This window comes from Sorex fumeus, unplaced genomic scaffold (genome assembly GCF_029834395.1).
Source record: "Sorex fumeus unplaced genomic scaffold, SorFum_2.1 ptg000197l, whole genome shotgun sequence".
Classification (NCBI taxonomy): domain Eukaryota; kingdom Metazoa; phylum Chordata; class Mammalia; order Eulipotyphla; family Soricidae; genus Sorex; species Sorex fumeus.
Window position 1 is genome coordinate 978,845 of NW_026606254.1, and position 12,943 is coordinate 991,787.

Below are 12,943 nucleotides of genomic sequence, written 5' to 3' on the forward strand. Positions count from 1 at the left end.
CAGGAGAACGAGGACATGGACAGTGGGCAGGGACAGCTGGAGGAGACTGCTCAATCTCCCATTCGCTACAGCAGGTTGTGTGTGTGTGTGTGTGTGTGTGTGTGTGTGTGTGTGTGTTTACTGTTATTAAATAATGTAAAGCACTTTAGAACGTATGTCCTAGATTCCAGACAAAATAATCAAGGAGCACCTCTTGTGGGAATCAGTGACTGTTACAAGTTTTAACAAAGCACACTCCCAGGGAGTCCCAAAGCAAGGGAAACATACACACATACAAATAGGAACATATGTAATTTAACTGCTGTCTTCAAATCACAGAAGAAAGCAAACTATCTCAGAATATAATTACAGACTAGCACTTAGTGGCAGTTCAAGTTATTTATAACTTACTTTGTAACCAAGTATTATTGCTAAAATATGTGTTTTAGAACACTCATCATGGGTTCATTAAACAATACGGTATAGTAACATAAACAGAATTTATAGTAACATAAACACAAATATACAATACAGATTTGTAGCATTTTCAGATGAGTCAGATAAGCCTTAAAAATTCTAAAGGCAGTCTTCCAAAGTTCTAATAATGTATAATTATTACAATTACCACAAGGATTAGAATCTTTTTTTCCTCTTATTACTTTTATATCTGTATTATTGGGGCAAAGGCAGAAATAAATTTACAAGAAAACTACAGCTATATGGGAACATTTACAAAACGGTAGTGATATCTATGTATTTGGAGAAAAGCACTTATATTCAGACAATTTAAGTAATTCTCAAAGAATAAAAAGGCCATCTGATCTATGCCATATGAAAGTATGGTTATGAGAAAAATCTGACACAAAGTAAGAAAAAGCAAGCTGACAAGAAGAAAATGATCTAAGACTTTCAAGACTTCAGGCAACTTTGCTTCCCTTCCATTAAAGATAATTTTAAATTTAGAAATTTATTAAAACAAATATTTTAACATTGTCTACCACTAAAAAATGAACAATTTTCCCTTAACAAATTAAGATTTGCATTCATCATTTCAAAAACTACTGCAGCCTTACTTTTCAATGCACAGCACTAATGGATACTTACATTGACTAATCCAAAATAATGCTCATTGACTGGGAACTGTTCAGGACCAATCTCTTTCTCTAATGCCGAGGCATTGGCGCCCTATAAAAATCAAAGACAAATATCTTAGTACTTGTGGTATTTTTAGAACGGTCATTGTAAATATTACAAACACATCCTTTTAAAAGCTCTGTGGGGCAGAGTGAAAGATAGTACAGGGGATGATAAAGGCTCTTGCCTCACACGCAGCCAATCCTGTTTCAACGCCCCCACACGACATATGGTGCTCCGGCACCACCAAGAGGGACCCCTGAGGTCCAACAGGTATCACCCACCACCCTGAAAACCCCAAAGAATAAAAATTTTAAAACTATACTGTTTACAACTAATATTATTGCAGGGAAATAAAGAATGATAGTGAAGAATGAAGGTTTCTTAATATGGCAATAAAAACCAATTTGCAGGAACTTTCTCATGAAACCAAAGCCTATATTAAGGAATGACTTTCATAATTTCTTTTTTTCTAAGCAAAGAATTAAAGCCCTTGCGCATCATACTCTTAAGAGGAATAATCTGATTGATAGCCTTCTCAGCGAGCTAAAAGTTAAATGTGCATTCAGTGGATTAATACTGTTAAACTGGCAGTCCTATCCAAAGCACTATACAGATTCAATCTAGTACCAATAAAATACCCATGACCCTTTTTAGAGACATACACCAAATGCTGTTAAAATGTGTATGGACTATAAAAACCAGACTGACCAAGAGTAACCTTCTGGCTCCCTGGTTGGGTGTACTCTTCAACAACCCCCCCCCCAAAAAAAAGCAATAAGCATACTTATACAGATAGGATATAGCTGAATGAAAGGAAAAAAAAATATGCAATGTCACGAGAAACCCTGCACAGACAGTAGCTGTGGCATGATCTTTGGAATCAGACCAATTCTGTGCAGCAGAGGTTCTGGAGGGAGAAGGTGAGAGGAGGAAGGAGACGGCACAGGCACTGACACACAGCTAACACTGAACAGATGGTCCGAAAGGAAAGTGAAAACATGGTCCGAAAGGAAAGTGACAACAATCGTAAAAACCTAGCAAGCTGGGTATGAGTACTGACAAATCTCCAAGCAAGCACACCACCCATACATGAATGTGGAAAAAGCCTTGGCATTGTGAAGCCCAGCGTGCCAACCACATCTGAGGTGACATCCTGAACTAGGCCACCAGTTCCTGCCAGACAGCACATGTCAACTGCTGGATGGGCCAAGTCTGAGAGGAAGTGCTGACTCAAGGGGCCTGGTGATTCCAGAACAAAGCATGGCCTCAAATCTCTTCCAGCACTCAGATAAAAAAAAATGATTATGCTTTAATAAAAAGAATTAGTAATTACTTGATGCATTGTATCAAATCTTGATCTATTCAGAGTCCGTGTATTCCTAAACTTGGTTCTCAATGAAGAACATTAAATTTAATATTCATAATTACAAGTTCCAGGGAAGAAAACTCGTAGTGCAGTGAGGATATTGCAAGTCCCACTCCTCTTCCTGCCATTACAAGTGTCTTTACCAAAGCGCCCCACAGAAGTGAAAAACTACCAACAAACTCAGATATTTACCACCAACAGATTCAAATCAATACCAACTGATTCAAATGAAATAACCCAATCCGACACACCTAGGTGCTATTATCCAAAATACCTCTTCCCTTAACTACTAAGGTGGAGTGAGAAAACATACAGATTTTGGGAAAGTATTTGTCTCTTTGAGTGAACTGAGAGTAGAATATTTGGACATTTTCTCTTCAATCACACGCCACACCTGTCCCCACAAAATGTGGCACTTTCACATGCTGCTCATTCCTGTGCACACGGTGTGCACAGACTTTCTGCTCTGACCTGTCTCCATTTCTGGAACTTAAAGATTAATTTACACATCATATTAACATTACACAATTCCTCAAAAGAAGTAATTAGATACTCACGGCCCTCCCGACGAAAAGAACCCCAAATATTTTACTGAACTGATAAGCAAAAAACAAAGCAACAGGGAAAAAAAGTAAATGACTCGTAAGGGCGTTTGTTTTTTTTTTTTAAATAATAGTAATGGTAGATTTGTAGAAGATAAGTAAATGCCAAAGCCAGATTTCACACTGGGGATATTTGCCAACACTAGTGACCTTTAGACTCTGCTCTGACAGCTGAATGGAATGGAGTACAGGAAAACAGGCCCTTAAAATATCAGGTCCACCCAAGACAGGAATGCCTTCAGAAGATGAGAGACTCTACAACTGTACCTCATGCTGTTTCACTAATAAAAATTGAAAAAAGAAAAAGAAAAAGCATAAGGCAGAGGACAAATAAAATAGGCCAAGTAAGAAATAATAAAAGATTAAAAAAAAAAAAAAGACGGGGCTGGAGAGATGATAGCGCAGCGGGTAGGGCATTTGCCTTGCACGCGGCTGACCCTGGTTCGATTCCCAGCATCCCATATGGTCCCCAGAGCACCGCCAGGAGTAACTCCTGAGTGCAAAGCCAGGAGTAACCCCTGTGCATCGCCGGGTGAAGCTAAAAAAAAAGATGAAAGACTAATATCTTCAATGAAAGAGGAACAAAAGCGGGTCCTGTATCACAGGAGACAGCAAGAAAAAGTGCCTCCTTATCCCAGACTCTGGATGTCAGGCATGGAGAAAGTTTCCTAACACAGACCGGGCCTCATGCAAGTTCCTGAGTTTGTGACTCCAACTGACACCAACAATAAAAGATCTCTAAATGAATAAATAAATGAAAAAAATAATAATAAGCAAACAAACCTCAAGCAGAAAGTTTAATTCAAAGAAATGTCAATTAATAGTGATAGTGCTATAGCTGGTAGCTGATAGTTGATATTCCACAACCACCAAGATTACAACTGAACTCTGGCAGAAAGCGTGCATCTACCAACAAATACTTCCTGCAAATAAAAAAGCAAGATGCCATTCACACACAAGGGCCTAGATCTGATTCTGAGCCACACACACAAGCAGTCTAAAAATTCACATATACGTTTACAACTGGAAGACAAAGTGACATTGATAAAGACCAGCAGAATCACAGATAACAGAATTGGATTAAGATATTCATATCAAAACTATTTCAGAAACAAAGCTAGTGTGTGCCAAGAAATAACTAGTACTTAATTATTAGGAGCAAAGAGGTCTTGGGGGGGAGTTTCAAAGGGCTGGAGCAGATGCTTTGCATGCTGGAGCTCTGGATTCAATTCCCTGCACCACAGAGGGCCCTGTGCAAAGCCAGGTGAGGCTGAAAACAGAAAACAGAGAAGGGGGAAAAACTAAGAACAAAAATGAGGCTCTAAAGTTCAAGTGGATTTATAAAAGAAATAACAGCACTAGAGAGACAGTGGCATATTCAATATGCCAAAAACAGTAACAAGAAGTCTCACAATGGAGATGTTACTGATGCCTGCTTGAACAAATCGATGAACAATGAGAGGACAGTGCTACAGTACTATAACGCTATTAGATAAAACTATAGTTGGGGGGGTGGGGTTTGTTGGTTTGTTTATTTTTAAATTTTTGGGAAGCCTCTCAAGTAATGCTCTGGGTGCGGGGAGCCACTTTCATCTGAGGAGGCCGTGTTGCTCAGTTCCAGGGACCACCAGGGCCTCACTGGCGGTGCTCCAGGGAGTGGGGGGATCCCCTGGTGCCAGGGTGTAACTCAAACTCATGTTTGGAACTTGCAGAGCATGCACTGACTGCATCACAGCAACGATTTCGTGGAAGAACAGCTCCACTGAGCTGCAACAGAAAGACCACAATCTAAAAGGAGCATGAACTGGTCAACCCAGAGGCTCAATCTGTCCTAAGACATGCCACTAAGGATGGGTGAAACATGAAGGTAAAACACATTTCTCTCTCTAGACCTCAGATACCTCATCTTTCTAAGATCCTGCTGTCTCTACTGTCTTCTACCCTACATTGTCAGCAATATGGATCTACTGGCTTGTCCAGTCACTTCAAAACATCAAATAGAACAAACTGGATGATCTGTAAAGAGCCACCATGAACAAGGATCTGAATCAACATTAGGAGTTAGGATCACAGTAACTCATCCTCAGAAACAGTCAGCCCTCCTGAGGTCTTCCCTAAACCCACAGATCCTAAATTTACGAATTCCTAGAAAGTTGAAGACTCCTTTTCCACACAAATAAATACTCATTCAAGTGAGTTAATTTTAAAAAGTCTTTTGGTTAGTAATTAATAGTACTGAATTTTCCGGAATTGTTTAGCGGAGGAATTTAACTTACATCAAATACTACATTATTTGTGACTTTGATAGCCAGCCATCAAAAGTGATGGTAGGTTATTTTATCTTGGGAAGGATTCTGTTCTTTCGCCCTTCCTCCCTCCCTCCCTTCCCTCTCTTCCCTTTCTTTTTTCTTCTTTCCTTTTTTTGAGGCCACACTTGACATGATGCTCAGGACTTACTCTAGGCTCTGCACCCAGGGATCACCCCTGGTAGGCTCAGGGGACCAGGGATGAAATCCAGGTTGGGGAATTCTGTTTGTGAAAACGTGGCAGAAGACTTTTATATGTTGCACCTGTATTGGGACAGATTGGAGGATAGGAGTGAGGATGGGATATGATCACAGACAGGTAGACACACACCACGGGTCAGTCTGTCTCTGTGGTTTCTGTTTCTTCCTGGAATCGACACAGATGGTTTCCAGAAGGCCTGTGAGCGACAGGCAAGAGCCTGTCTGGAATGTGTGATCAGAGCTGGTTACCTGGTGGTAGAGTATTCCATTTCTCAGTGAGAGCAAGATGCTTTGGGCTCTCAAGGCTGCTGCTGCTGCTCTGTTGTGTTTGGGGATTTTGGAACTGTATCCCAATTGTAGGATAACATTGCCACAGGGAGCTTAGGTTTATGACTTACACCCACCACAGTGCTCCGGAGTCACTCCCATTCCTCTGTTTATCTGTAAACTCTCCCCTATGCTCTCCTCCCCAGCCAGTTAATCACCTTTTCTCCCTAATCAGATTCTGTTAGCTTGTAAGATCAGATCCTTCTAAGGACACTAAACTTGTATTGTAAGTTATGTCTTTTGCATAGTTTACCTTAAAGCAATGTCCTCTCTGTATGGACACAGGAAGACAGTTAATATTATGCTTTGTAACTTGGGAGTTGACTGACTCCGAATAATATTTACTCCTGGGCATCTGCTTTCTTGACTCAGTTGCCCTTAGTTCCTAGCACACCAAAAGCAGGGTCCCAACGAGGAACTGAATGGACCCAGGACAAGCTGTGAGCTACCCTGGCATCGAAATGGGCCAGCCCAAAGCGCCACGATACTCAACTATAAGTTGAGGGCATGATCATGGACAAATGATGTCAGGATCCAAAAGTAACAACGAGACTAGGACGCTGCTGGGGCTAGGAAGACTAACCTGGCCTGAGAACTGCAGAATATATAGTGAGATGTCCTCAGGAAGAACCAAACTGTAAGTTCATATCTCTTACTGTGCTCATACAGAATGACAGTGCTAGAAATATTGAAAGTAGATTTACTACAACTATTTAAGTAGATTACTAGCTGAGGAAAGGACACCCTTGTTGGGATCCCACCCTTGAGCGGATCTCCTAGTAATCTGGAATAATCTCTTTAGATGAGATTTTATCCTTGAGTTAATCTCCTCGAGTGGTCTACCTCTCTTTGCTGATTTGTTAATATTCAACCCACCTTTGTGTCACCACCCTACTGACTGCTATATAAACTAAGACTGTAAGCTCGGAGGGGGCTTGGGCTCTAGAGAGCAGAGAAGGCTCAGGCTGAGGAGGAAGCTGAAGCTCAGACTCAGGCTCAAGCTTGGGCTCAGGCTCGGGTGCTTGGGCTTCAGAGAGCAGAGTCAGAGTGAAAGTGAAGATTGGAATAAACTACAATTGATACCGAGCAGCGTGGCCCTCGTTTGTTCCTTCGCCTGCCCATCGCCATCGACCTTCCCGGGGTGGAGGAAGCGACTGAGACTACCAAACACCAAACCAAACACCAAACACCAAACGCAGGAGAGACAGAGCCAGAGCCGCAGGGCTGCCCCGCCAGACTCTTGAAAACACACACCAGTCAAGGGTGGGGTGGCCTGGTGAGGATCTCTGAATGTACACAAGTGCATTTGCAGCTGGAATATGATGGTCCATTGCCAGTTTGAAGTCCGGTCATCGCATACAGTTATTCATCTACCTATTGACATTTGAAAGCTGCCAAAAGGGAATCTTGAAAGTTCTTGCATCAAAAAAAGTTTTCTTGTATTTTTAAAAATTTGATTTTCATAAAATTGTTCACAATAATTACATTCAATATTTCAACACCAATCCCACCATCATTAAACCTTCCCACCACCATTATTTTGAAGTTTCCCATCACCACCCAAGCCTGCCCCACAGGCAGATGCTAGATAATTTATTTTGTACTGCTTGGAATGAATAGTGTAAGATGTCTAGAAGGGTCTATCTCACAGTGATTGGATGAAAAAAAAATGGAAAATAAATTAGATATCACATGGCCGCTTTCGCTCCTGGTATTATAAAAATTTAAATAATTGGGGTCTGAAGTCATCCTTGCAGCAAGCTGGTTGGTTCTGAGATTCATCTGTGAGTCTCTGGATCATGGCTGTTAATGTGCTTAACTAGCAGCCAGAAGCAGTTCGCGGGCGTGACAGCCAAGACCCCAGAGGGATGGGGAGATGGGAAGGGCCGGCCCAGTCCCAACCCCATGAGGCCGGGCGTTTTCAGTCACTGGTCCCACGTACCTGGGTTTTGCAACACATCTGACTCACAAATGAATCTCAGAAGCAAGCAGTTCACTGAAGGGATGGCTCCTGACCATGCACCGGGCTGATCTCACTGGGGTACCTCAGATGAGAGCAGGCGTCCTCTCTCTCCGCCTGCACCAGATGAACCCCAGCAGCCACAAACCTCCAGAAACCAATCACCGTCACCCTCATGGTTGACCTTCACAGCTCGCCCTGGGCCCCCATGCAAAAGAAAAATATGTTTTAAGTGTGACGGATATTAATCATATGACTGACTCATCATAGTCTACACCTGAAATCTTTCTTTTAAATGCTTTTGTTTTTTTGCTTTGGGGTCATACACAGCAGTGTCAGCTTTCTACTGGCTCTACACTCAGGAATTACTCCTGGCAGTGTCTAGGGTACCATATGTGATGTCAGGGATCAAACCCGGTTCGGCCACATGCGAGGCAAATGCACTATATTACCACTCCAGCCCAAACCTTCCCAAACCTTCCTTTTTAAATATGAAATAGATTATAGCAAATGATTTAGTTTCCAGGACACTTTCCATTTAACATAAAAAATTAGACCATATACATATTTCCCCACTTCAAATTCTACCTTGGAGTCCAGCAGTCACTCTGAGGTTAATCTGGTAAGGGTTAGATCAGGTCAGTACTCACAGGAGAATTGTCCCAACAAGCAGGAAATGCTTCCCAAAGATGAGAGAAGCAAGTGGCCTTGGTAGGCTAAGAAAAGTTCTGAAAGCTCCGGAAGGGCCGTGAGAAGACATGGCCATAAGAGACAGGAAGTGAGTGTGAGCGGTGAAAACACAGACCCAGAGTACAAAGACACGAGAAACAAGTCTCCATCTTCTATGCAAATGCAGAAAGGGCAGAAGCCTGCACGCTCCCACCAGGCTCCCTGAAAGGCGACCCCAAACAACAAAGGCTTTACAGGAGAACTACCTTTTCCATGTCCTAAGTTTCAAGGGTCATAAATCTTAAGCAGCAGTCCTTCGGCAAAGACAGAATCTGCTAGACAGCTGACTGTTCTTTCTACCATGCACCATGCTCTAAAGGGCTGAATAGGACTGCAAGTGAGTATGTATGTGTGGGCCACAGCTACTTTAGGGAGCTTAGCACAGCACCTTACTAAGAGTAAATTGGGGCAGTGAAACTTTTGCTTCCACATATAAGCTGCCTGTAATTTAGCTCTAAATTATTATTATTATTTATTTTTTGCTTTTTGGGTCATACCCGGTGATGCTCAGGGCCGACTCCTGGCTCTGCCCTCAGGAAATCACTCCTAGTGGTGCTCGAGGGACCATATAGGATGCTGGGAATCAAACCCGGGGTCAGCCACGTGCAAGGCAAACGCCCTCCCCACTATGCTATCACTCCAGCCCCTTAGCTCTAAATTTTCAATCTAGGTCTCTTTATGGTCTGAAATACTAACATCTTTATTGATTGCGCTATAAAAGATGCAAAAGCATAAAGGGAAATCTACGACCAGAACCCAATTGAAGAGTACAAAATAAATTTAAAAAAACCACTTGTTATGATGACACAAAGGTAGAAAACATTTTTAATGCACATAAAGATAGATGAAAGCAAGCAAATATTAAATTAGAATATCCGGCCAGGAAAAACACTGAAAGCTGGGTTATAATAAAAGGCAGCAGGAACAAAAGGAACCAGAAGATCCGTGGAGACTGAGCACTTACCTTCCTTCAGGGTACCCGAGGCATTTGCATTCAAAGAGCCCCACGCACAGTCCCACCAGAGCAGCTGTGCAGGACACCCAATAATGACGGCCAGCCTGCCTGCTTCCAAACCCAATACATGTGCCAGGGATACACATACCTCCTCAGCAAGGGTGAAAAATCAGAGCTGTGGCACCACTTAAAAATCCAACATGCTACAATTTGTACGCTAATGAAGCAATATGCATCGCAATCAAAATTAATTTGGGGGGCAAGGCATCTCACCCTCTGAGTTACAATTTCCTAGTCTGCAAAACAGGACAGATGACAATCTCATCATAGCCTGTTTCTGAAAACTACAGAGGATATCTAGAACAATGCTTGGCACAAGACAACCTAAGTAAACAGTTCCTTTGCCCTTTGCTGTTTCTGACTCCCCCTTTCAGATGAACCCCTCAAAACGCTGGAATTCCCAAAGTAAAGGAGAAAGTACTTGTAGGACTCACACTTACGGGCTTCTGCCATGGCCTCCCCTGGTTTTGACTTTGCATCCAAGTTAAAATGTGTCACAGAAAGTACAAAGGGTTCTCAGACTGACCAGACTTCAAACTGGCAATGGACCATCATATTTCAGTTGCAAATGCACTTGTACATCCAGAGATCCGCACCAGGCCAAGCCACCCGTTTGGGATACAGTACCAAAATCCCCAAACACAACAGAGCAGCAGCAGCCTTGAGAGAGCCCAAAGCATCTTGCTCTCACTGAGAAATGGAATACTCTACCACCAGGTAACCAGTTCTGATCACACATTCCAGACAGGCTCTTGCCTGTCGCTCACAGGCCTTCTGAAAACCATATGTGTCGATTTCAGGAAGGAAGAGAAACCACAGAGACAGACTGGCCAGTGGTGTGTGTCTACCTGTCCATGACCATATCCCATCCTCACTCCTATCCTCCAATCAGTCCCAATACAGGTGCAACATATAAAAGTCTTCTGCCAAGTTTTCACAAACAGAATTCCCCAACCTGGATTTCATCCCTGGCACCCCAGGTGGTCCCCTGAGCCTACCAGGGGTGATACCTGGGCGCAGAGCCTAGAGTAAGCCCTGAGCATCACGTCAAGTGTGGCCTGGGAGGGAGGGAGAGAGGGAGGGACGGAGGGAGGGAGGGACGGAGAGGAAGGAGGGACGGAGAGGAAGGAGGGAGGGAGAGGAAGGAAGGAAGGAAGGAAGGAAGGAAGGAAGGAAGGAAGGAAGGAAGGAAGGAAGGAAGGACAAGCAGGGGTGTCACGCTGTGTCATGCTTAGTGAAGTCAGTCACAAGTAAAGGAATAGGTACCGAAAGGTCTCTCATATGTGATATATAAAGAAACACAGTAAGGGAAGAACACTGGCCATTGGCAACAGAACCTGACAACTGCTCTACAGAACTGAACTTACAAAGAGGTATAGGGATTGATGAGAGGAATCCCCTGGACAATAGCTGGAGGAAGCAGACACTCTGGTGAAGGAGGTGGTGGTGGAATGTTGTATGCATGAAGCCCTATCATGAAAAGCACTGTAAATCACAGGGTCTCAAATAAAAAAACTTGAGGGGTGTTGGGGCCACACCCAGTGCTTAGGGTTTACTCCTGGCTCTGCACTCAGGGGCCACTTCTGGCAGGGCTCAGGGGACCATATGGGGTGGCAGGGATCAAAACCCGGTACAAAAACAAGTATTCTGCTGGCTATACTATCACTCTGACCCTGCATCAAATAAATTTTTTAAAAAAGAAAACATGTCCCATGCTTTTCCACTTATAAAACACTAACACTTGCATTTTTCCCAACTACTATGACACAGTGTAATAAGCTGTTAAGTCATTCACATTGCTGTAGAGTAAGGCACCATATAACTACAAGATGAAGTGAAATCAAAACTGATGATGGAAATTACTGACTCATTTAATTACCATCACTCTGACTGCAAAGTTCATCCTCCAGCTTCCACAATACCCTAGCAGACCATACAAAAAAGCCCAATTCTCGACCAACCTAAAAAGGTCATTAGAAATGTTAGAACAGGAGACTGGAGCAATAGCACAGTGGGTAGGGCATTTGCCTTGCATGCGGCTGACCCGAGTTCGATTCCCAGCATCCCATATGGTCCCCTGGGTACCGCCAGAAGTAATTCCTGAGCACAGAGCCTGGAGGAACCCCTGAGCATCGCTGGGTGTGACCCAAAAAGCAAAAAAAAAAAAAAAAAGAAAGAAAAAACAAAAAAGAAATGTTAGAACAGGAGCAACAGCCATAGCCCAAATCAACCCTGGAGAGGAATGGGGCAGCCTGAACGTGGCAATGAAGGAAGCACCACAGGCCAGCCCCAACTGGTTGTGACACTGAAAGAGCCACAAGAGCGGCCTTTCTCCCACCGCTCACCAGAGAGAGCGGGGGCATGGGGGCTGGGAAGGGCAAGGCAGCAGGACCCAGTGAGGGAAGAGAGGGCAGCAGAGGCAGACACAGGACCCGAGTCCCTAGATCTCGGGGAAGAAACGCAAACCTGGCCTCCACACGGGTCTGCTCAAGCTGGAGGGTCCTGCATTTGGTCTGTGTCCTCCAGTTCCTGTGAGGGGGTGAGGTATGGCAAAGGAGAGGGTGTCCAGACACTTAGATACATCTCTGCCAAATAGCAGCTGATCAGAGATCATGAAAATGAAATCTCAGAGGCCAAACACAACAAAGAACGGGGACTCTGAAATGAGTTTGGACAAGTCAGGAGAGAAACATACAACTGCAGCCCCCAGAAACAATCACCAAGGAGTATGATGAAACGCTGGGGGTTTTAACGCCACGACTGTTCCCTTTAAACATGATTTAAAAGACAAACACACTAAGCAGTAACAATAAATCTATGTCAACAGATACACCATGTACAAAGATGTAATCTCTAATAAAAAATATATATAAAGGTGAGGAGACAGACGTATGTGAGATATACTTATTACTAAAATATTGGAATTATTCATATTAGGTTTTAATGGCTGTACTAACTGTAATCTCCAAGAACACTAATAACTTTAAAATGTAGAAGAAAAGAAAGGGTAATCCAAAGGGTACAATATGAAAAATCAAATGCCAAAAAAGGCACTAAGAAAGAATTGCAGCGGGGAAGGAAAAACACAAGATACAGAAAACAAATAACTGTAACTAAAGGTAGAAATTAGTTCTTTGTAATCCAAAAAAGTAAGTGGGTCAGCTCTCCAATTCAAAGATAGAGTCAGGAAGAGAAGTTCTAAGGATTGACCATCTATCTCTATGGAAGACGGCTACATCACTTCTGGAGCACAAACTACCTCACCGAAATCCAAGTTTTCTTGGGTGAAAGACACCACTCCAAAGGTTGCAAGAGTAAGTG

The 12,943-nt window shown here is 43.1% G+C and overlaps 1 protein-coding gene across 1 annotated transcript in view; it reads right to left on the minus strand.

The window, feature by feature from the left end:
- Positions 1-12,943, minus strand: part of USP12 (ubiquitin specific peptidase 12) — a 105,619-nt gene that overhangs the window by 68,371 nt on the left and 24,305 nt on the right. The window contains exon 2 of the mRNA XM_056108165.1: positions 1,084-1,164. Coding sequence (XP_055964140.1) covers positions 1,084-1,164 — 81 coding nt within the window. The remainder of the gene's footprint in view (positions 1-1,083; positions 1,165-12,943) is intronic.